Consider the following 21,021-nt stretch of genomic DNA (forward strand, 5'->3'; position numbering starts at 1 on the left):
ACCCTCATTCCACTGGCAGGCAGAGAAAACATGTTCCTCCACGTTTCTGTAAGCAGCACTGTCATTGTGCAATCACCTCTGTGAGTGTGAGCATACTTGGGCTTCCAGCAACTGAGGGCAGAAAAGATGTGACTGGAAAACTGGCTCTTCCCAATGTGGAAAACATCCATAGGTGAAATTTTCAGCTGCCTGGGGGTCATGGGAAAGGACCATACAGTGTGCTTGGCACTGCTGAGGCTGCACCTTGAATCCTGTGTTCAGTTTTGGGCCACTCACAACTAGAAGGACATTGAGGTGCTGAAGCATGTCCAGAGATGGGCAGTGGAGCTGGGGAAGAGTCAGGAGCACAAGACTGATAAGGAGCAGCTGAGGGAGCTGGGAGGGCTTTGCATGAAGAAAAGGAGGCTCAAGGGGCCCTTATCACTCTGTACAACTGCCTGAAAGGAGGGTGTACCCAGGTGGGTGTCAGTCTCTTTTCTCAAGTAACAAGTGATGATAAAACAGACTTAGGTTGTGCCAGAGAATGTTTTATTGGGATATTAGGGAAAAGTTCTTCACAAAAATGGTTGTCAAGCACTGGTACAGACTGCTCAGGAAAGTGGTGGTGTCACCATCTCTGGAAGTGTTCAAAAAATGTGTGGATGTAGCACTTGGGGACCTGCTTTAGTGTTGGAATTGGCTGTGTTAGCTTAATGGTTAGATTGTATGATCTTAGAGGTCTTTTCCAACCTAAATTATGATTCTAAGGATTTTAATGCTCAGCTTAATGTTTAGACCATGCAAAAACATTTCAGAGCAAAAGAACCATCAGAATCCCCTTTTAGGAGCTGGTCCAAGGTCCCTTCCAGAGGCCTGGGGATGGCAGCAGCCCTTTGTGACAAGGCTGGGCTGTAAGGCAGTGATGTTGGTTGCTTTCCCCTCTGCCTCTTCGTGCCAGATTGGACTCTGACTCCTGGTGAAGCAGTGTTTGTTTAAACTCTATAATGCAGTGTGGGGCCCCAGAGCAAAGTCAACATTATAAAGTTACAATTCCAAAACAGTTGGATGGCTACACAAATGTGGTGACACAGCAAAAATAGGAGATTTAAAAGGTTAATTATGTTTCTCATGCTATCTCGTTCTGAGCGCTGTGGAGCTTTCAAACAGACTCTGGGTGATGGCCTCATCCTCTGCCTAGAAGAAGAAAACCATGGAAGTCTGTTTGGAGGAGTTGAGCTCTGGTGCAAATAGCATCTATTGGTGAGTAAGTTGAGGTCTGTGGTTGTTAAAAAGGAAATACCGAAGTGATTTACAGGAGCCTGAATTTCAGTCCAGCTGTCTGGGAGTTCCTCAGTGAAAGATCAGTCTGAGACAGAAGCTGAAAGACCCAGAGCTTTGTACTGCTGGTAAGTGGTAGAAATTCAAAAGGCAAACAGAGTCTTTCAAACCAATGTGGAAAATTTAACAAGTAGAAGGAGATCTGATTAACCTCAGGAAAGAAAATGGGAAAAAAAGTGAATTGTGTGGAACTTGGAAGAGGCTGAGACTTGGCAGAGACAAGGAAGGGAGCAGAAAGAAGATGTGATCAGCTCACCATACAAGCTGCCAGTGCACAACAGAGGGGAAGGAGCCAGTTGCTGCTGTCATGTTCCCACAGAGGAGTATTTTACACAGAAGCCAGATAGCACAGCACTGGAAGGCCATCAATGCGAAAGGAGTTCCTGGGATGCTGGTGCAGACAGTACTGTGGGACCACGAAAAGGGACATTGCCACGAAAGAAGAGCTATGAGCAGTAGAAGGGAGAAGGGTCAAACCCCAGCCTTGATGGCTGTGAAGTTGTCCAAGCAACTGAAATGTACGTGCTTACTGTGCTGATATTGTACCTGTGTACACAAAGTCTTATGAATAATAGGAGAGGAACTAAGCCAATACAATAGCAGGGAACATTTTCCACAAGCTCCAGAAGGGGAAACATTGGCTGCCACCTGGCAGCAGAGATTATTTCTCATTTGCCATGCCAGAAAGCAGTGTGTTTGTTTCACTTCTGTCACGTGCACTGGGCTTTATCTCAGGGTTTTACACCAAGCAAACAGAATGGTAAATTTTACTCTAGGTGAAGGGAAATGAACACCTACTACAGGAGCAGAGGAAGGCTGGGGCTGCCACAAACCTGCCTGTTCCAGGGTATAGAAGGAATTTACAAAGCCCCATAGAGATGGAGACAGGTGTCCATGTCAGATCCAACTGGCAGAGCAGGAATACCAAAGGGATTTACTATCACATGCTGAGATGCTGTGATGGGATGTGCAAACTTCAATTTTCTTTCAAACTCGTCCCTGGTGATGTTGTTTTAGCACCACTACAGCAGAACCTGCGAATTCATGTGGTAACAACCCAGGAAAAACAAATCAGAGATTTGTTGTGATTTGTGGCATGTATCTACTTGCAAAAAAAGTCCTTAACACACTATTTGATAAATCATAGAAACAATTGTAGAACAGTTTGTGTTGGAAGGGGCCTTACAGTTCATCTTGTTCCAACCCCCTCCATGGGCAGTGGTACCTTCCACTAGACCAGATTGCTCCAAGTCCCATCCAACCTGGCCCTGAACTCTTCCAGGGATGGGGCATCCACAATCTCACTGGGCAACCTGTGCCAGTGCCTCACCACCCCCACAGGGAAGAGTTTCCAATCTAACCCTACACTGTGTTACTTTGAAGCCATTCCCTCTTGTTCTGTCACTCCACGCCCTCGTCCAAAGTCTCTCTTCAGCTCTGTTGGAGCCCTCTTAGGTACTGGAAGATCCTCTAAAGTCTTCCTGGAGGCTTCTCTTCACCAGGCTCAACATTCCCAACTCTTTCAGCCTGTCTCCATAGCAGAGGTACTGCAGCCCTTGGATAATACAGCTTTTGGAAAAGGAGCATGCTTTATATACTTTTACCAGCTCTGGTAAAGAACTGATTGCTATGCATGAGGATATTTTTCCAAGACATGACGTCCAGGTCTCGATGTGGTGTGTGCTCATTTGACAAAACCATCTGGATCAATATGCACCATGACTGCCCAAGCCACGAGAGAGAGCCTGGTGAAGACAGGTGAGGATGGAAGATTCAATACCTTGTGCAGCTGAACCATGTCAGATGCAGAAAAGGCACACTGGATGCTGCCACCATAGTGAGGCTTCATCCCTGCTTTGGCCTGAGGTACAGATGGCTCCTTGGGACCAAACTTTGGCACATCTTTACTTTAAAATAGTTCTAGAGAGGGAGTGGGAGAGGGGAATGTGAATGCAGTGGGAATGTGAGAGTGCTCAGTGCAGGACAAAGTCAGAAGCAAGTGTGGGAATGAGGGGATGGCAGAGCTGGGCTTTCAAATGGGCATCTTTTTCAAGGCCCCAAGCTGCATCTCCCCAGATGGAGATAGAGAGAGTGCCCCATGCAGGATGATCCCAGCCCAGAGGCGGAAAGGACCTGCTTATCTCACAGTGCATCCCAGATGAGCCCTGGAAAACAGACTGGAGTGGGCAGGAGGAAATCAGCTGCTGCTGGAGTATGAGGATGCACTAGCATTTCCATTAGGAGGAAGTGGCTCTGATTAATGCTACTGCCAAGATATCCTGGGGAAGAAGCACTGTTATAAGCAGTGCCAGTTTCTCCACTGTGGCCCAGCAGCCTGTGCAATGGCTCTGGGACTCAGGGCAGGGAAGCAAGGGATTGGCAAGAGGTTTCTGGCATTATGTCTTCCATACAGTGGGGCAGGAACACTTGATGTACACACGCACCAAATCCAGCCCTGAAAGCCTGTAATGTGCCACTTGAGGTACTGAACAGCACTGGGCTTCACTTGTGGTAGCACAGAATAGCCAGTGCCCCATGGCAACAGGTTTGGTGGAAAATGTAGCTTTGACCTGGGGATTTCCTTTGCAGGTGAGTGTTCCGGGCACCCGAGTCCTCTGTGGCTTTGAGCAGAGTGAGAGTTCAGCTTAGGACTGCATCCCAGGGGGTGGATAGATGTGCTGGCCATGCAGGTTCTCATCCTTCTGCCAGAAGACCATGATGGGTTTGCTCTACTCCATGACTCTTTCACTCAACAATGAGCAAGTGGTCACTGGAAGAGGAGAGAGCAAGGCAGAGAACATCTGCTCAGGGACATCAAAGGCACAGCCCAGTACAGTGTGCAAAGACCACTGAACCCTCGAATGCTTGTGAAGCAGTCAAGCTCATCCAAGCCATGGAACTTCCCACATCAACCCACATGCTGCTCTCTCCGTCCTCAGCCACAACAACCTCACACGGATTATGGAAGCAGTTTTCCAAATGACAGCATAATTTGCCTGAAAAAGCCCAGTGATTTTTGCCTTTTGGCAAATGAGATAGGCTCCCAGCCGGGATCTGTGTCCTGGAGCAAAAAGAGATGGAGATATTGCTCCTGCTGGAGATGAGCCAAGAGCTGGTGCAAGCCCTGAGTGACTGGGGTGTGTCTATGAAAACAGGCTATACGGAAATTTTAGTGAGTTGAGCTGGAGCAGAAGGAGGAGAAGCAACATGGGAGAGCTTTGTGTCTCCTCTGTCCTGGTGACTGGGGCCAACCGGGGCCTCGGCCTGGGGCTCGTCCAACATCTGCTGGGGTTGCCAAAACCTCCGCAGTGGGTGTTTGCAGGCTGTCGGGACCCCAAGGGACAGCGAGCACAGGTAAGGCCAGGCTGGGAGGCAGTGACTGTGCTGGGAACAGGAGCACTCGGTGCCAGGGTGGAGGTTGGAGCTGAGAGGGAGTTTGCAAAGGGCTGGAGCTGCAGCCAGGCACCCACAGCATAGGGCAGCTGGACAGGGTTGTTCATGGGAACTGGTGTGCATGGGATGTGTGGAGGGCACAGAGGTACATGAGGTGTGAGGGAGGCACAGAGCATTTCCCATGCATCGGGGCTGGTGCAAATGGACCAGGGTGCTGGGCATGAGGAGATGCAGGGACAAAGCCGGAGCAACACAGGCTTAGACTGGCTTTGCTGGGTGAGCCTTTGCACAGCTGTTCCAGCCTGTCAGTGCCAATGTTGGGATCCCTCTTGCAGGAGCTACAGAATTTGGCCTCCAAACATCCCAACCTGGTCATCATCCCTCTCGGTAGGTTCACTCTTGCCCCAGTTCCTCTGGCAAATGCCTGGGAACTCATCATAGCCCTGGGAGCCCCACAGTGCAGGGAGCTGTAGGGGACACATTCCTGAGGTGACCCAGGAGCCCCAAACCACCACAAGGACTCTGACCTCCTCTGTGTTGGTTCTGCAGATGTTGCTGACCCCTCCAGCATCAAGGCAGCTGCAGCCAAAGTTGGGGAGCACCTGGGGGGCTCTGGACTGAACCTCCTCATCAACAATGCGGCAATTATCAAGTCTAATAAGCTTGACACTGAGACACTGGAGACCATGACCGAGATTTATGCCACAAATACAGCTGGACCTCTACTCCTGGGTCAGGTGAGATCCTCACCCAAGCTGGGCTGTCCCAGGTGAGCATGAAAAGTTGGCGGGAAGTTGTTCTGCCTCCATTATGGAGGCTGATGGGCTCTCAGTTGATTAGAAGCTCATGGAGCCATAGGCTGGAGTTCAGGAGCTGGAGCCTGGCACGCTGGGGCAGTGGGAAGAGCAGGGAGGATGCTCTGGTGCCGGTGCCAGTGTTGCCCTCTGTGGAAGGAGCTGGTCCTCTCCCCAGTGCCACATCCATGTCTGCTCTTGTCGCCTTTTTCTCCTGGCAGGCATTCCTGCCCTTGCTGAAGAAGGCTGCTCAGAGGAGCCCGGGCTCAGGGATGAGCTGCAGCAAGGCAGCCATCGTCAACATATCCAGCATTGGTGGCTCCATCACTTGTCTCTATGCTTGGAGTGAGATGCAAGTTACCTCGTACCGCTGCAGCAAGGTACTGTCACACCATGCTGGGGACAGATTTCCTTCCCCTGCCCTGCCACAGCCACAGGTCCCCTTGCAGACCCCCTTTCCCTCCCACTGCCATCCCTGCCCCGTCTCCCCACAGGCTGCTCTGAACATGCTGACCAAGTGCCAGTCCCTGGCGTACAAGGAGCTTGGAATCCTCTGTGTCGCTCTCCACCCTGGCTGGGTGCAAACTGACCTGGGCAGCTCTGGTGGACATACGGTAGGAATTCCACCATGGAGGGTGCATCAGAGCCCCTTTGCTGACTTTTCATGAGTGCAAGTTGCTGCCCTGATGCCCTGCCCATGACTTCCCACACTGCCTGATTTCTAGCAGGCCAGCTCCCCCTGTCCTGGTCCCAGGTGCTGGGTGCCTGCATTCCCTCAGTTCCCTGCTCAAACCATCTGTCCAGGGTGTCCTGGGTTTTCAGCTTTTCCCTTGAACTGGAGCAGTTCATTCCCCCAGCCTTGGGTGCTCCATGGCCTCGGGCACAGGCTGCCTCTCCTCTTATGCCCCACAGCCCCCTGTGACAGTGGACACCAGTGTGAAAGGGATGCTGAAGGTGATCTCCTCCATCTCTGAGAAGGACACCGGCACCTTCCTGGACTGGGAAGGGAAGATCGTGCCCTGGTGAAATGCCAGTTAAGGAACCTGACAGCAGTGGGGATGTTTGCCACTGCTCCCAACTGCCCCACATCCTCAATAAACCCTTCTGAGAGCACCCAGCTCTGCCGTGTACTGTGAACTCATGGGGCAGCCCCTTCCCAGATGCCCCACTTCTTATGCCAGGGTGCAGTGATGCCCACAGCTGCCCACAGGCCATGCCTGGCCAAGGCATCCCCAGAAATTACAGCCTACAGATCCCATTGCAACATAATCACTCTCTGGGGACCTCCCCTCTATGAGGCGTGGGAGAAGCCAGAACAGAGCCCTTCTTCTGAGAGGAGAGATATCTTCCAAGCCGCTGCAGGGCTGGCTTTTCTCTGGCCAGCTGCAGGCCAAGGGGAGTCACAGTGTGGCTGAGGGGATGGGGGTCACAGGGACCAGCTGCCCTCTCCCCTCAGCTGGGGAATTCCTGGTCACAAGTGGGTCAGATGCACACACTGTGCTTGGGCAGGAGAATTGAAACTGACGATATGGAGATGGAGCAGAGAGACATCAGCTCACAGAATTTACAGAGGTAGGGGCCTGAGGGGGACTGCAGGGACATTCATGGGGTGCAGAAGGCTAGGAGAACTGCTTCCCAAGCCCTTCTCTTTTTGGAGCTCTGTAGCCAAGCACCATTGACACCATGTTTGGGGCAGCATAGAAAAGGCACAGCCCTGACAGCATGTCCCAGAGTGTGGGGGGACAGGAGGGGGCTTATTTCCCAGCCAGAACATGGCTGTGGAGGTGGGAAATGGGACTCAGCCCTGAGATAAAGCATCGGTGTGACTCACCTGAAAGGCTCAGTCCCAGGTGCTGCTGTCCTGGTCTCTGTGCTGCTGCCTGGAAGAACCAGGCAAGGGGTGGATGACTGGATCAGGTGGTGCCCCCATGGGCTCTGCCCCTCCATGGGCACTGTGCATGGCAGAGTATCCCCAGCACTTCCCGTCCTTCTGACAGGGCACTGAATCCACTGGGTTTCCTCCACTCCATAAGTCTTTCCCTTAACAATCAGGGAATGGGCACTGGCTTGCAAGAGGCAAGAGCAAGGCAGCAAATGTTTGCTCGTGGTCATCTGGACCATGACCTGCCTCAGGAGACACAGGACAAAAAATGTGAAATCTGCCAGTTCTCAGTGCAGTGTAGGTGGAATTTGGAAAGTGCATCAAAGTGTCAAACCCACCCAAGGCATGGAGCTTCCCACGTCCCCTCCATATGCCACTCCCTGCCTCCTTGCCCACAACAGCCTCCACTGGATTATGGCACCAAATTATAAATATAACCACTGTGTTATATTTACCAAGGTCATCAGAATTTGCCTGAAAAATTCAGGTGATTTTTGCCCTTTGCTAATGAGGACAGGCTCCCAGCCAGAATCTGTGTCCTGGAGTTCAAAGAGCTTGAGCAGTTGTACCTGGATCCAAGGACTGGTAGAAACTCTGAGTGGGTGGAGCGTCCACAGAAAGCACTATAAAGAAAGATTAGGGAGCTGAGCAAACGTGAGCTGGAGCAGAGGGAGGAGAAGCAGCATGGGAGAGCTTAATGTCTGCTCTGTCCTGGTGACTGGGGCCAACCGGGGCATTGGCCTGGGGCTCGTCCAGCATTTCCTGGGGCTGCCAAACCCACCACAGTGGGTGTTTGCAGGCTGTCGGGACCCCAAGGGACAGCGGGCACAGGTAAGACCAGGCTGGGCAACAGGAGCACTCAGTGCCAGGGTGGAGGTTGGAGCTGAGAGGGAGTTTGCAAAGGGCTGGAGGTGCATCCATGGCACTTGCAGCTGGGCTGGAACACCAAAGGAGCAGGTGTGCATGGGATGTGTGGAGGGCACAGAGGGACATGGGGTGTGAGGGAGACACAGACCACTTCCCATGCATTGGGCTGGAGCAGATGGACCAGGGTGCTGGGCATGAGGAGATGCAGGGACAAAGCGGGAACAACACAGGCTTAGACCGGCTTTGCTGGGTGAGCCTTTGCACAGCTGTTCCAGCTTGTCAGTGCCAACGTTGTCACCCCTCTTGCAGGAGCTACAGAATTTGGCCTCCAAACATCCCAGCCTGGTCATCATCCCTCTTGGTAGGTTCACTCTTGCACCAGTTCCTCTGGCAAATGCCTGGGCACTCATCACAGCCCTGCAAGCCCCACAGTGCAGGGAGCTGTAGGGGACACATTCCTGAGGTGACCCAGGAGCCCCAAACCACCACAAGGACTCTGACCTCCTCTGTGTCGGCTCTGCAGAAGTTGCTGACCCCTCCAGCATCAAGGCAGCTGCAGCCAAAGTTGGGGAGCACCTGGGGGGCTCTGGATTGAACCTCCTCATCAACAATGCAGCAATTCTCAAGTTGACCTCAGTTGATACTGAGAAACTGGAGACCATGATCGAGGTTTATACCACAAACACGGTCGGGCCCCTGCTGCTGGGAGAGGTGAGACCCTCACCCACAGCATCAAGCTCTGCTCTTGTGAGCATCCCTCCTCAGGGCGGTGGCTCCTCACAGTTGGGCCATCCTGGGCAGTGTGAGTTCTCCGCAGTACCTGATGGGGTTTCCATTGATGAGAAGCTCATGGAGCCATAGTCTGGAGCTCAGGAGCTGGAGCCTGACACACTGTGGCATTGGGAAGACGCAGGACAAAGCTCCACTGCTTGTGCCAGTGTTGCCCACTGTGGAAGGAGCTGGTCCTCTCCCCTGTGACATGTCCATGTGTGCCCTTGACTCCTCTTTCTCCCGGCAGGCATTCCTGCCCTTGCTGAAGAAGGCTGCTCAGGGGAGCCCAGGCTCAGGGATGAGCTGCAGCAAGGCAGCCATTGTCAACATATCCAGCTCTGCAGGCTCCATTGAGGATGTCTTTTTGTGGGAACTGGTACACATGGTCTCATACCGCTGCAGCAAGGTTTGTGCTGTCCTGAATAGGGGTCCACCATCTTTTGTCAGCAAACAACTCCCCAAACTCTCCAGTCTCCTCCCTGGGTTCCTGAACCTCTCTATGCTTTCACTGAGGTCCTGTATGTCAGTGCATCCCTGTCATGGCACATTGTTGTAGCTGACCTGCAGTGGAGTCTCACATGTCCCCTTGCAGCCCCCCTTCCCCGCTCATCACCATCCCTGCCATCTCCCCACAGGCTGCTCTGAACATGCTGACCAAGTGTCAGTCCCTGGCATACAAGGAGCACGGCATCCTCTGTGTCACTCTCCACCCTGGCTGGGTGATAACAGACATGGGAGTCTTAGGATCATTTAAGGTAAGAGATATTGCTCTCATAGTCTGGAAGGGCCTCATCATTCGGGAATGCAGAGCTTCATGGGGACTGAACAGTCCCAGGAATTCTGGGCTCTGTGGGAGCTCCTGGGCAGATACTCTGGAGCCACAGCAGAGGAGATGAGTGACTGGGATCTCTTCTTACCCAGTGCTGGCCTCTGCTCACTCATGCCAGAGAACCCCAAGCCTTGAGCAGTGATCTGTTCCAGGGCAGACCCTGTCCTGACCTTGGGCATACAATTGTGTGTCCCTCTTTCCCACAGCCCCCTGTGACAGTGGACACCAGCGTGCAAGGGATGCTGAAAGTGCTCTCCTCCATCTCTGAGAAGGAGACTGGTACCTTCCTGGACTGGGAAGGGAAGGTTGTGCCGTGGTGAGATGGCAGTTCAGGACCCTGGTAACAGTGCCCTGTGCTGCACCTCCTGTCTGTCCCACATCATCAATAAACCCCTGCCAAGAGCCCCTGATGCTGCTGTGTGCTGCCAGTTTATGTGTCAGTCCCTTCACTTATGTCCAACTCCTCATCCTGGCGTGCAGTGGTGCCCACAGTTGCTCCTTGACTCATGGCTGGCGTGGCACCTCCACAGAGAGACTCCAGGCACTGGCCCAGATTGACTGGAACTGCCAGTGAGCAGTCCTGGAATGGCCTAGGCTGAGGGAACACCAGATATTTGGCCTGTGGGTGTGTCAGACCTGATGCTTGGCTGAATGATGACAGTAGCCATGGTGACAGACTGGGATGAGGGGCCTTGGCCCCACAGTGACTCTTTCCCAGGCTAGATCTCATGTGGGCTTGGATACCACGTGCTGTGGTCCCTCTCTCTGTGCCTGCACCGCTCCAGAATGTTGACCCCATGCACAGGAACATGCAGACTTTGGAGCTGCTCTTGAGGCTCCAGGACCAAGCACTCCTCCTTTCCCTGAGAGGTGGGTGTTCCATGGGGGTCTTGTTGTCCCTTCCCTGCACAGCCCAGTACCTTCTCTGTGCCCATGTCAGTCTTCACCCAGCCAGGATGGATGGCCACACATAAGTTCCCCTTGTCCTGGAGCTCCACAGCTGAGCATCTCATCACCATGTTCTGGGCAGCCTGGAAGAGGTCCAGCCCTGACAGCATGACCCGGGGGTGTGGGTGGGTAGGAGGGAACTCATTTTCCAGCCAGAACATGGCTGTGGAAGTGAGAAATGGCACTCAGCCCTGAGATAAAGCATCGGTGTGACTCACCTGAAAGGCTCAGTCCCAGGTGCTGCTGTCCTGGTCTCTGTGCTGCTGCCTGGAAGAACCAGGCAAGGGGTGGATGACTGGATCAGGTGGTGCCCCCATGGGCTCTGCCCCTCCATGGGCACTGTGCGTGGCAGAGTATCCCCAGCACTTCCCGTCCTTCTGACAGGGCACTGAATCCACTGGGTTTCCTCCACTCCATAGGTCTTTCCCTTAACAATCAGGGAATGGGCACTGGCTTGCAAGAGGCAAGAGCAAGGCAGCAAATATTTGCTCGTGGTCTTCTGGACCATGACCTGCCTCAGGAGACACAGGACAAAAAATGTGAAATCTGCCTGTTCCCAGTGCAGTGTAGGTGGAATTTGGAAAGTGCATCAAAGTGTCAAACCCACCCAAGGCATGGAGCTTCCCACGTCCCCTCCATATGCCACTCCCTGCCTCCTTGCCCACAACAGCCTCCACTGGATTATGGCACCAAATTATAAATATAACCACTGTGTTATATTTACCAAGGTCATCAGAATTTGCCTGAAAAATTCAGGTGATTTTTGCCCTTTGCTAATGAGGACAGGCTCCCAGCCAGAATCTATGTCCTGGAGTTCAAAGAGCTTGAGCAGTTGTACCTGGATCCAAGGACTGGTAGAAACTCTGAGTGGGTGGAGCGTCCACAGAAAGCACTATAAAGAAAGATTAGGGAGCTGAGCAAACGTGAGCTGGAGCAGAGGGAGGAGAAGCAGCATGGGAGAGCTTAATGTCTGCTCTGTCCTGGTGACTGGGGCCAACCGGGGCATTGGCCTGGGGCTCGTCCAGCATTTCCTGGGGCTGCCAAACCCACCACAGTGGGTGTTTGCAGGCTGTCGGGACCCCAAGGGACAGCGGGCACAGGTAAGACCAGGCTGGGCAACAGGAGCACTCAGTGCCAGGGTGGAGGTTGGAGCTGAGAGGGAGTTTGCAAAGGGCTGGAGATGCATCCATGGCACTTGCAGCTGGGCTGGGACACCGAAGGAGCAGGTGTGCATGGGATGTGTGGAGGGCACAGAGGGACATGAGGTGTGAGGGAGACACAGAGCACTTCCCATGCATTGGGCTGGAGCAGATGGACCTGGGTGCTGGGCATGAGGAGATGCAGGGACAAAGCGGGAACAACACAGGCTTAGACTGGCTTTGCTGGGTGAGCCTTTGCACAGCTGTTCCAGCTTGTCAGTGCCAACGTTGTCACCCCTCTTGCAGGAGCTACAGAATTTGGCCTCCAAACATCCCAGCCTGGTCATCATCCCTCTTGGTAGGTTCACTCTTGCACCAGTTCCTCTGGCAAATGCCTGGGCACTCATCACAGCCCTGCAAGCCCCACAGTGCAGGGAGCTGTAGGGGACACATTCCTGAGGTGACCCAGGAGCCCCAAACCACCACAAGGACTCTGACCTCCTCTGTGTCGGCTCTGCAGAAGTTGCTGACCCCTCCAGCATCAAGGCAGCTGCAGCCAAAGTTGGGGAGCACCTGGGGGGCTCTGGACTGAACCTCCTCATCAACAATGCAGGAATTTCCAAATTGACCTCCATTGATACTGAGACACTGGAGACCATGATCGAGGTTTATACCACAAACACGGTCGGGCCCCTGCTGCTGGGAGAGGTGAGACCCTCACCCACAGCATCAAGCTCTGCTCTTGTGAACATCCCTCCTCAGGGCGGTGGCTCCTCACAGTTGGGCCATCCTGGGCAGTGTGAGATCTCCGCAGTACCTGATGGGGTTTCCGTTGATGAGAAGCTCATGGAGCCATAGTCTGGAGCTCAGGAGCTGGAGCCTGACACACTGTGGCATTTGGAAGACGCAGGACAAAGCTCCACTGCTTGTGCCAGTGTTGCCCACTGTGGAAGGAGCTGGTCCTCTCCCCTGTGACATGTCCATGTGTGCCCTTGACTCCTCTTTCTCCCGGCAGGCATTCCTGCCCTTGCTGAAGAAGGCTGCTCAGGGGAGCCCAGGCTCAGGGATGAGCTGCAGCAAGGCAGCCATTGTCAACATGTCCAGCTCTGCAGGCTCCATCGAGGATGTCTATATATGGGAACTGGCACATGTTGTCTCATACCGCTGCAGCAAGGTTTGTGCTGTCCTGAATATGGGTCTACCATCTTTTCTCAGCAAACAGCTCCCCAAACTCTCCACTGTCTCCTCCCTGGGCTCCTGAACCTCTCTATGCTTTCACTGAGGTCCTGTATGTCAGTGCATCCCTGTCATGGCACATTGTTGTAGCTGACCTGCAGTGGAGTCTCACATGTCCCATTGCAGCCCCCCTTCCCCGCTCATCACCATCCCTGCCATCTCCTCACAGGCTGCTCTGAACATGCTGACCAAGTGTCAGTCCCTGGCATACAAGGAGCACGGCATCCTCTGTGTCGCTCTTCATCCTGGCTGGGTCCAAACTGACATGGGAGTCTCAGGATCATTCAACGTAAGTGATATTCTGGTCATAGTCTGGAAGGGCCTCAACATTTGCGAATGCAGAGCTTCGTGGGGACTGAACAGTCCCAGGAATTCTGGCTCTGTGGGAGCTCCTGGGCAGATACTCTGGAGCCACAGCAGAGGAGATGAGTGACTGGGATCTCTTCTTACCCAGTGCTGGCCTCTGCTCACTCATGCCAGAGAACCCCAAGCCTTGAGCAGTGATCTGTTCCAGGGCAGACCCTGTCCTGACCTTGGGCATACAATTGTTTGTCCCTCTTTCCCACAGCCCCCTGTGACAGTGGACACCAGCGTGCAAGGGATGCTGAAAGTGCTCTCCTCCATCTCTGAGAAGGAGACTGGTACCTTCCTGGACTGGGAAGGGAAGGTTGTGCCGTGGTGAGATGGCAGTTCAGGACCCTGGTAACAGTGCCCTGTGCTGCACCTCCTGTCTGTCCCACATCATCAATAAACCCCTGCCAAGAGCCCCTGATGCTGCTGTGTGCTGCCAGTTTATGTGTCAGTCCCTTCACTTATGTCCAACTCCTCATCCTGGCGTGCAGTGGTGCCCATAGTTGCTCCTTGACTCATGGCTGGCGTGGCACCTCCACAGAGAGACTCCAGGCACTGGCCCAGATTGACTGGAACTGCCAGTGAGCAGTCCTGGAATGGCCCTGGGCTGAGGGAACACCAGATATTTGGCCTGTGGGTGTGTCAGACCTGATGCTTGGCTGAATGATGACAGTAGCCATGGTGACAGACTGGGATGAGGGGCCTTGGCCCCACAGTGACTCTTTCCCAGGCTAGATCTCATGTGGGCTTGGATACCACGTGCTGTGGTCCCTCTCTCTGTGCCTGCACCGCTCCAGAATGTTGACCCCATGCACAGGAACATGCAGACTTTGGAGCTGCTCTTGAGGCTCCAGGACCAAGCACTCCTCCTTTCCCTGAGAGGTGGGTGTTCCATGGGGGTCTTGTTGTCCCTTCCCTGCACAGCCCAGTACCTTCTCTGTGCCCATGTCAGTCTTCACCCAGCCAGGATGGATGGCCACACATAAGTTCCCCTTGTCCTGGAGCTCCACAGCTGAGCATCTCATCACCATGTTCTGGGCAGCCTGGAAGAGGTCCAGCCCTGACAGCATGACCCGGGGGTGTGGGTGGGTAGGAGGGAACTCATTTTCCAGCCAGAACATGGCTGTGGAAGTGAGAAATGGCACTCAGCTCTGGGATAAAGCATTGTCATGACGCATCTGAATGCATCAGTGTGACTCACCTGAAAGGCTCAGTCTCAGGTGCTGCTGTCCCGGTCTCTCTGCTGCTGCCTGGGAGAACCAGGCAGGGGGGTGGGTGACTGGGGCAGGGGTTGCCCTCCATGGGCACTGTGCACGGCAGAGCATCCCCAGCTGCTGCCCTGGCACCTCACCTTGCTGGCACGGTATGGGTACATGGGGGCCTCTGACACCCCGAGGCACAGCCCAATGGATCCCAGTTTGGTGGAGATGTTGATGACCGCGGCCCTGCTGCAGCTCAGCCCCTCCTTCCCTGCACCCTTTGCCGCCTGCTCCAGCAGCGGAAGAAATTCCTGATGTGAAGGCACTGAGACTCTGTTAGGATGTGAGATGCCCCCAGCTTGAGCATAGCTGGAGTGCAAGGGAAGCAGGGGGTGATGTGCCCGCCATGCAAGCCCTCATCCTTCTGACAGGGCACTGAATCCACTCCCATGAATTGGTGGACTGGTTTCCTCCACTCCATAGGTCTTTCCCTTGACAATCAGGGATTGGGCACTGGCTCGCAAGTGGCACAAGCAAGGCAGAGGATGTTTTCTCGTGGCCATTTGAGGCATGGCCTGGCTCAGCAGACATATGAAACGGGATGAAATCAGCCTGTTCCCAGTGCACTGTAGGTCCAGTTTGGAAAGCCCATCTTGTGAAGTGTCAACCCCCAGAAGCCATGGAGTTTCCCACATCCCTTCCATATGCCACTCCCTCCCTCCTCACCCACAACAGCCTCCACTGGATTACAGCACCAGGTTTCCCAAGGCCATCAGAATTTGCTTGAAAAAGCCAAGCGACTTTTGCCCTTTGGTAACGTGGATGGGCTCCCAGCCAGAGTCTATGTCCTGGAGTCTGGAGGGCTGGAGAAATTGTACCTGGATCCAAGGGTTGGCAGAAGCTCTGAGTGGGTGGAGTGCCCGTGGAAAATGCTATAAGGAACCATCAGGGAGCTGAGCAAACAGCGCAAGCTGGAGCAGAGGGAGGAGAAGCAACATGGGAGAGTTTAATGTCCGCTCTGTCTTGGTGACTGGGGCCAACCGGGGCATCGGCCTGGGGCTTGTCCAGCATTTCCTGAGGATGCCAAACCCACCAGAGTGGGTGTTTGCAGGTTGTCGGGACCCCAAGGGACAGCGGGCACAGGTGAGTCTGGGGCGAGTGGCTGTGGCTGTGCTGGGGGACTGGAGTGCTCAGTGCCAGGGGGAAATTGCAGAAGAGAGTGGGTTTGCAAGTGGTTGGAGCTGCATCCAGGCAGCCATGGCACAGGACAGCTGGGCTTGGACACTGTGGGAGCAGCTGTACATGGGATGTGTGAAGAAAACAGTGGCACTTGGTCATGGAGCACTCCCCATCTATTGGGTTCAGGGCAGCCAGATCAGGGTGCTGGGTGCACTGTGGTTCAGGGTCAGAGCTGGAGTGACACAGGCTTTGCTTGGGAAAAGTTGAGCCTCTGTGCAGCCTCTCCTGCCTCTCCATACCCACACTGTGACCTCTGTTGCAGGAGTTACAAAATTTGGCCGCCAAGCACCCCAACCTGGTCATCATCCCACTCGGTAGGTGCCCAGAGATGGGGAACCTTTGCTCCCGCTCCTTTGGCAACTGTCCAGACACTAGGCACACCCTGGGAGTTCCATGGTGGGAGGGAGCCGTGCTGGTACTTGCAGAGCCAGAGGGCAAAGCCACCTCTGGGGGAACACAGGTGGTACCAAGCCATCATAAGCACATGGGTACTGACCTCCCCTATGTTGGCTTTGCAGAAGTCACTGACCCCACCAGCATCAAGGCAGCTGCAGCCAGAGTCGAGGAACAGCTGGGGGGCTCAGGGCTGAATATCCTCATCAACAATGCTGGAAGTGCACAGCCAAGGACACTTGATAATGAGACTCTGGAAACTATGACCCAGACTTACACCATCAATACGGTTGGACCCATGTTGCTTGGACAGGTGAGTCCACAGCACTGCAGCAAAGCCTCAGGGAGCATTCCTTCCAATGTCCCTGGCTGCCCCAGGTGGACATCACAGATGGTGTGAACTGTTGGTGAGAGGGTGTCCTGCCTCCCCTCTGGTGCCCAATGGCTCTCAGCTACATGGAGCCATAGGCTGGAGCTCAGGAGCTGGAACCTGGCACTCTGGGGCAATGGGAAGAGCAGGGAGGATGCTCCACTGCTGGTGCCAGTGTTGCCCACTTTCTCTCCCCAGTGCCACATCCATGCATGCCCCTGTCTCCTCTTTCTCCTGTCAGGCATTCCTGCCCTTGCTGAAGAAGGCTGCTCAGGGGAGCCCGGGCTCAGGGCTGAGCTGCAGCAAGGCAGCCATCGTCAACATGTCCAGCTATGCAGGCTCCATTGAGGATGTCTATGTGTGGGATTTTGGACAGGTTGTCTCATACCGTTGCAGCAAGGTACTGCCAGAGTGCCCAGACATTTTCCCCTCCAAACGACATTGCATGCCTTCCAACATTCTCCTCAGTCCATGCCTCTCTCTGCACTGTCACCAACTCCTATCAGTCCCTGGGTACCTCTCACAGCACAGTCAGATGCCTGGCCTCAGGTCCTACCTCACAGGGGCATGGTGGGATAGGACCTTGACTAGGCTGGGTATCCACACATGGATAGTGAGGCAGCATCATGTACCCCAGGAACTGGCTCCAACTGCCCTATCCCTGACCAAGCTGTGAGATCTGCACATGTCCCCTTGCAGCCCCGCTTCCCCTCCCACCGCTGTCCCTGCCCTGTCTCCCCACAGGCTGCTCTGAACATGCTGACCAAGTGTCAGTCCCTGGCATACAAGGAGCACGGCATCCTCTGTGTCACTCTCCACCCTGGCTGGGTGCAAACCGACATGGGAGGCTCAGGATCATTCAAGGTAAGAGATATTCTGGTCGTAGTCTGGGAGAGCCTCATCATTCAGGAGTGCAGAGCTTCGTGGGGACTGAACAGTCCCAGGCATTCTGGGCTCTGTGGGAGCTCTTGGGCAGATACTCTGGAGCCACACCAGGGATGAGTGACTGGGATCTCTTCTTGCCCAGTGTTGGCTTCTGCTCACTTATGCTGGAGAACCCCGAGCCTTGACCCATGATCTGTTCCAGGGCAGACCCTGTTCTGACCTTGGGCATACAATTGTTTGTCCCTCTTCCCCACAGCCCCCCCTGACAGTTGACGCCAGTGTGCAAGGGATGCTGAAAGTGCTCTCCTCCATCTCTGAGAAGGAGACTGGAACCTTCCTGGACTGGGAAGGGAAGGTTTTGCCATGGTGAGATGCCAATTCAGGATTCTCACTGTGGGGAACTTCACTGCTGCACAATCTTGTGCCCGTTTCTTAATACATTTGTGTCTGTAAACAAGTCAAACTGTGTGAGCCTGGTTCCTCTTGGTCTTTTATTATCACAATGAGAGTCCTCACTAATGCTTTGAGAGAACTTCTCAAAGTTATTTCTGAATATCATTGAGTTAGGTTAGTCTGAACATTTGTTCTCCTCTAACTGGGGACCTGGCTACCATCCTGGTAGGGCTTTGTCCTTGGGCTCATCCCACAGCTCTCCCTCGGAATGGCAGCACCACATTCCAATGACTCAGCTACTCCTCCCAGTGAGCCCTTCCTCTTTGTAAGTTCAAAGTCCAAACAGAGCACTGCTCATCATTAGCTCCTCTACTACATAGGTCAGGAAATTGTCACCAAAACCCACCAGGATCCTCCTGTCTTGCTTATGCGCTGCTGTCTTGTCCCTCCAGCAGCGATCAAAGGTAGTTAAAAACATACAGGAAGGCCAGGACATGCAAGCAGGAAGTCTGTAAATGCAGTCCTGAGCCCTTCCAGGGGTGGGAACCTTATTCTGTGTTCCTGTTAAATCCTGTTTCTACCCATCTTCTGGATGGCTTCTGTGGGTCACAGGTGGCACTGGAGACTCTGTGCTGAGAAGAAATGTCCACAGTCTCTCTGGGACTCACCATGGGGCTGATGGAGGGGTATAGGGGACCCTGTGGGCACATCGGGGCCTAGGGGTCCATGGGGCCACCTGGGATCCCCTATTGCATATCCTGTGGTGCATGGAGAGATGGGGAGGAGGAGGCAGTGGGATGCTACCCAGGGGGCTGTGTGCTGCCCAGCATGTGGAGTAAGGAGCTCTCGCCCCCACCAAGTCATTTATTCTCCACCAACAGTGAGCCCAACCTACATCCAGGGCCAGCAATAGCAAAATAGTTCTGGAGTCATCAAAGCACAGCTTTGAGGGCATAAAATTGTCTGGAAATATGAAGAGGGATGATGATCAGGCAGGGAGGTGGCAGCAAGGTCCTGGGGACATTCCGGGTTACTTAGTCCTCCCTGCCTAGATCCTTCCCACAGCATCACTCATCTCCTCGTGGAGATTCTCATGCTAGCTTTAACTGAATGCCCCCAAATTTGTTGAATCACACACTTAAAATGCTAAAAAGTTAGTTAATTCCTCATCTCTTGTAAAACTTGTGTTTAACTGAAACTATTATAACCCTGAATTCGCTGTATTATGATATGATTGTCCCACTGCATGATACCCCTCGACAGCGCTGTCCTTCACAGCAGCCTTGCTCCCCAGGTGCCATCCTGGCATTGCCAGTTTTTTGCACAATTTAGGGCCCCCTTCCATATTGCTGGTGCTCTGAGCAGCATCATCTAAGTCCATTTGTGGCCTCCTTAATAAAACAGTGTGGGTTTGTTCTCCAGGCTATGCCAGGTGTCTGTGCCAGGAGAGGGGACAGAGCAGGCACTCTCCTCCTCACAGTCCCGGCGTGTGGCAGGACACCTGCTGTGATCGTATAGTGGTCAGTACTCTGCGTTGTGGCCGCAGCAACCTCGGTTCGAATCCGAGTCACAGCAACACTTTTGTCAAGAGCCGTGAGGGAGGCAGCTGCGAGGAGGTTGTTTTGCAAAGATACCACACCCTGGGAAGGGGCCACAAGCTTGGATCGTGTCTCTGCTAAGACTGACCAGACTCACACAAGCAATGATTTTCCGACCTGTAGTCACTGACTGCTCTGGCTTTCTCCAGTGAGGCATCAGTGGCACTCCAGCTTCTCCATTTTCCAGGCAAGCTTGAGAATTTAGAATAATTCACCCAGCCTTCCACATTCCCCTTCATCGCAGTTTTACAGAAAGAGGCCCAAAAGATGCTGAGGCTCCCCTGCAGAGTGAGAGGATATGGAAGGCAGCAGCTTGCTCAGCTTGCCCCTCCTGCCCTCCAGGGTAAGAAGGACCTGACACAGCAGAAGACGGAGGAGCAACCTGATTAATGCCCTGCTGCCCGCAATCCTTACTCCATGGGAACAGGATTTTTTTGCAGAAGCTCCAGGGATGCTTTCATAGCAGCAGCAAAACCCATCCAGAGCTTAGTGATGCCCCTGACACACAGTGCAGGTCTAGGAACCAGAGGCCTTACAGGCATCAAGAGGCAGGTGGGTGCACCAGGAGATGCTTCAGCTGAGGAAGCCTCTTAAACTGTTGCCTTACGTTCCCTTCTGGAGCCTTCAGGCCATGGAGTCACCCTGTTTGCTTGGACTTGGTGCCCTCTCCTGACAGCCATGCAGAACTCACTCTGGACAGCAGCTTTCTAAAGAGAAATTACATAAGGTATGGCACAGGCTGGTGGTGAAGAAAACACCACCAAAGCAGTGAGTCTCAACTTATTTGCCAGTGTGGAGATATCTGAAAGCAGCAGAGGGCTGCAGTACTCAGGCAGATGGGCTCAGGTGTCAGCAGGGTTTGTGCTTGGGAAAGGGAGAGGGAGCATTTTTTTATTGTACAAAATAAATTTATTTTATTTTGTAACTTAACCAGAGCAAGAAACAAAGATAAAAAAATCATTGAACACTTACCTTTAAGAATTGCAGTTTATAGAGCACTACTTGCACAATTTCACACTCCTCCAACTTTCATTTACTGAAAACTTTGCTTAGGAAAAGCTTGAAAAGCATTTTCCCTTCTAAAGGTAATACCTATAATGGATAATATAAAGGAAGAGAAGACAACCATCTGGAGAAGCTGGCCTTCAGTAGCAGCAGTACCTGCCCCACTTTTACACAGCTGAGAATCACAAACACAAGAAAATACATAATTTCTCCAACCCTCTTCTTTTCCTCCAGAAAGTCAGTGTGGGGTGTAAGGCCACTAAACTTAGCTGAAGAACAATGTACTGTGCTTGAGTAACTGATATATGTTCAGGTTGGAAAATGCCAAAAATCCCAAATGGGATATTTTTCATCCAAGATTTTCTGTTAAAAGAGTTTCTATTTTGCAAAAATAACCTGCAGTGTCTATACA

The 21,021-nt window shown here is 53.3% G+C and overlaps 4 protein-coding genes and 1 non-coding gene across 7 annotated transcripts; all 5 read left to right on the plus strand.

Moving 5' to 3' along the window:
* The first annotated feature begins 118 nt into the window (after positions 1 to 118).
* LOC139677405 (C-signal-like) lies at positions 119 to 6,622 on the plus strand. 3 transcript variants are annotated; one of them, XM_071567330.1, is made up of 6 exons: positions 3,960 to 4,671; positions 5,046 to 5,097; positions 5,260 to 5,447; positions 5,726 to 5,884; positions 5,999 to 6,118; positions 6,417 to 6,622. In XM_071567330.1, exons 1-6 carry the CDS (start codon positions 4,525 to 4,527, stop codon positions 6,528 to 6,530), a joined length of 780 nt encoding a protein of 259 aa, XP_071423431.1. In that variant the 5' UTR covers positions 3,960 to 4,524; the 3' UTR covers positions 6,531 to 6,622. The 3 variants fall into 3 exon arrangements, with proteins under 3 accessions (XP_071423435.1, XP_071423431.1, XP_071423434.1); XM_071567334.1 differs by lacking the exons at positions 3,960 to 4,671; positions 5,046 to 5,097 and adding an exon at positions 119 to 1,239; XM_071567333.1 differs by lacking the exon at positions 5,046 to 5,097 and having other exon boundaries at positions 4,588 to 4,671.
* Positions 6,623 to 7,995: 1,373 nt separating this feature from the next.
* Positions 7,996 to 10,263, plus strand: LOC139677403 (C-signal-like). Its single transcript, XM_071567328.1, has 6 exons — positions 7,996 to 8,217; positions 8,563 to 8,614; positions 8,777 to 8,964; positions 9,272 to 9,430; positions 9,660 to 9,779; positions 10,060 to 10,263. The coding sequence occupies exons 1-6, from the start codon at positions 8,071 to 8,073 to the stop codon at positions 10,171 to 10,173; spliced, it is 780 nt and encodes a 259-aa protein (XP_071423429.1). The 5' UTR covers positions 7,996 to 8,070; the 3' UTR covers positions 10,174 to 10,263.
* A 1,406-nt stretch (positions 10,264 to 11,669) lies between these two features.
* LOC139677404 (C-signal-like) lies at positions 11,670 to 13,948 on the plus strand. The gene is made up of 6 exons (XM_071567329.1): positions 11,670 to 11,901; positions 12,247 to 12,298; positions 12,461 to 12,648; positions 12,956 to 13,114; positions 13,346 to 13,465; positions 13,745 to 13,948. The coding sequence occupies exons 1-6, from the start codon at positions 11,755 to 11,757 to the stop codon at positions 13,856 to 13,858; spliced, it is 780 nt and encodes a 259-aa protein (XP_071423430.1). The 5' UTR covers positions 11,670 to 11,754; the 3' UTR covers positions 13,859 to 13,948.
* A 1,613-nt stretch (positions 13,949 to 15,561) lies between these two features.
* Positions 15,562 to 18,070, plus strand: LOC139677406 (C-signal-like). Its single transcript, XM_071567335.1, has 6 exons — positions 15,562 to 15,869; positions 16,228 to 16,279; positions 16,484 to 16,671; positions 16,970 to 17,128; positions 17,473 to 17,592; positions 17,870 to 18,070. Exons 1-6 carry the CDS (start codon positions 15,723 to 15,725, stop codon positions 17,981 to 17,983), a joined length of 780 nt encoding a protein of 259 aa, XP_071423436.1. The 5' UTR covers positions 15,562 to 15,722; the 3' UTR covers positions 17,984 to 18,070.
* Positions 18,071 to 19,509: 1,439 nt separating this feature from the next.
* On the plus strand, positions 19,510 to 19,581 carry TRNAH-GUG (transfer RNA histidin (anticodon GUG)). The gene has a single exon. It is a non-coding gene; the product is annotated as a tRNA-His (tRNA).
* The last annotated feature ends 1,440 nt before the right edge of the window (positions 19,582 to 21,021 follow it).

Source organism: Pithys albifrons, chromosome 12 (assembly GCF_047495875.1).
Source record: "Pithys albifrons albifrons isolate INPA30051 chromosome 12, PitAlb_v1, whole genome shotgun sequence".
In the NCBI taxonomy this organism is placed as follows: domain Eukaryota; kingdom Metazoa; phylum Chordata; class Aves; order Passeriformes; family Thamnophilidae; genus Pithys; species Pithys albifrons.

Excerpts from the sequence above, each read along its gene's own strand:
- LOC139677405 (XM_071567330.1), top strand. The coding sequence starts at position 4,525 with ATGGGAGAGCTTTGTGTCTCCTCTGTCCTGGTGACTGGGGCCAACCGG. Across the intron at positions 4,672-5,045 it reads CCAAGGGACAGCGAGCACAG|GAGCTACAGAATTTGGCCTC; the intron begins GTAAGGCCAGGC and ends TCCCTCTTGCAG. Across the intron at positions 5,885-5,998 it reads CCTCGTACCGCTGCAGCAAG|GCTGCTCTGAACATGCTGAC; the intron begins GTACTGTCACAC and ends GTCTCCCCACAG.
- LOC139677403 (XM_071567328.1), top strand. The coding sequence starts at position 8,071 with ATGGGAGAGCTTAATGTCTGCTCTGTCCTGGTGACTGGGGCCAACCGG. Across the intron at positions 8,615-8,776 it reads CCTGGTCATCATCCCTCTTG|AAGTTGCTGACCCCTCCAGC; the intron begins GTAGGTTCACTC and ends TCGGCTCTGCAG. Across the intron at positions 9,780-10,059 it reads GAGTCTTAGGATCATTTAAG|CCCCCTGTGACAGTGGACAC; the intron begins GTAAGAGATATT and ends TCTTTCCCACAG.
- LOC139677404 (XM_071567329.1), top strand. The coding sequence starts at position 11,755 with ATGGGAGAGCTTAATGTCTGCTCTGTCCTGGTGACTGGGGCCAACCGG. Across the intron at positions 12,299-12,460 it reads CCTGGTCATCATCCCTCTTG|AAGTTGCTGACCCCTCCAGC; the intron begins GTAGGTTCACTC and ends TCGGCTCTGCAG. Across the intron at positions 12,649-12,955 it reads GGCCCCTGCTGCTGGGAGAG|GCATTCCTGCCCTTGCTGAA; the intron begins GTGAGACCCTCA and ends TTCTCCCGGCAG.
- LOC139677406 (XM_071567335.1), top strand. The coding sequence starts at position 15,723 with ATGGGAGAGTTTAATGTCCGCTCTGTCTTGGTGACTGGGGCCAACCGG. Across the intron at positions 15,870-16,227 it reads CCAAGGGACAGCGGGCACAG|GAGTTACAAAATTTGGCCGC; the intron begins GTGAGTCTGGGG and ends CCTCTGTTGCAG. Across the intron at positions 17,593-17,869 it reads GAGGCTCAGGATCATTCAAG|CCCCCCCTGACAGTTGACGC; the intron begins GTAAGAGATATT and ends TCTTCCCCACAG.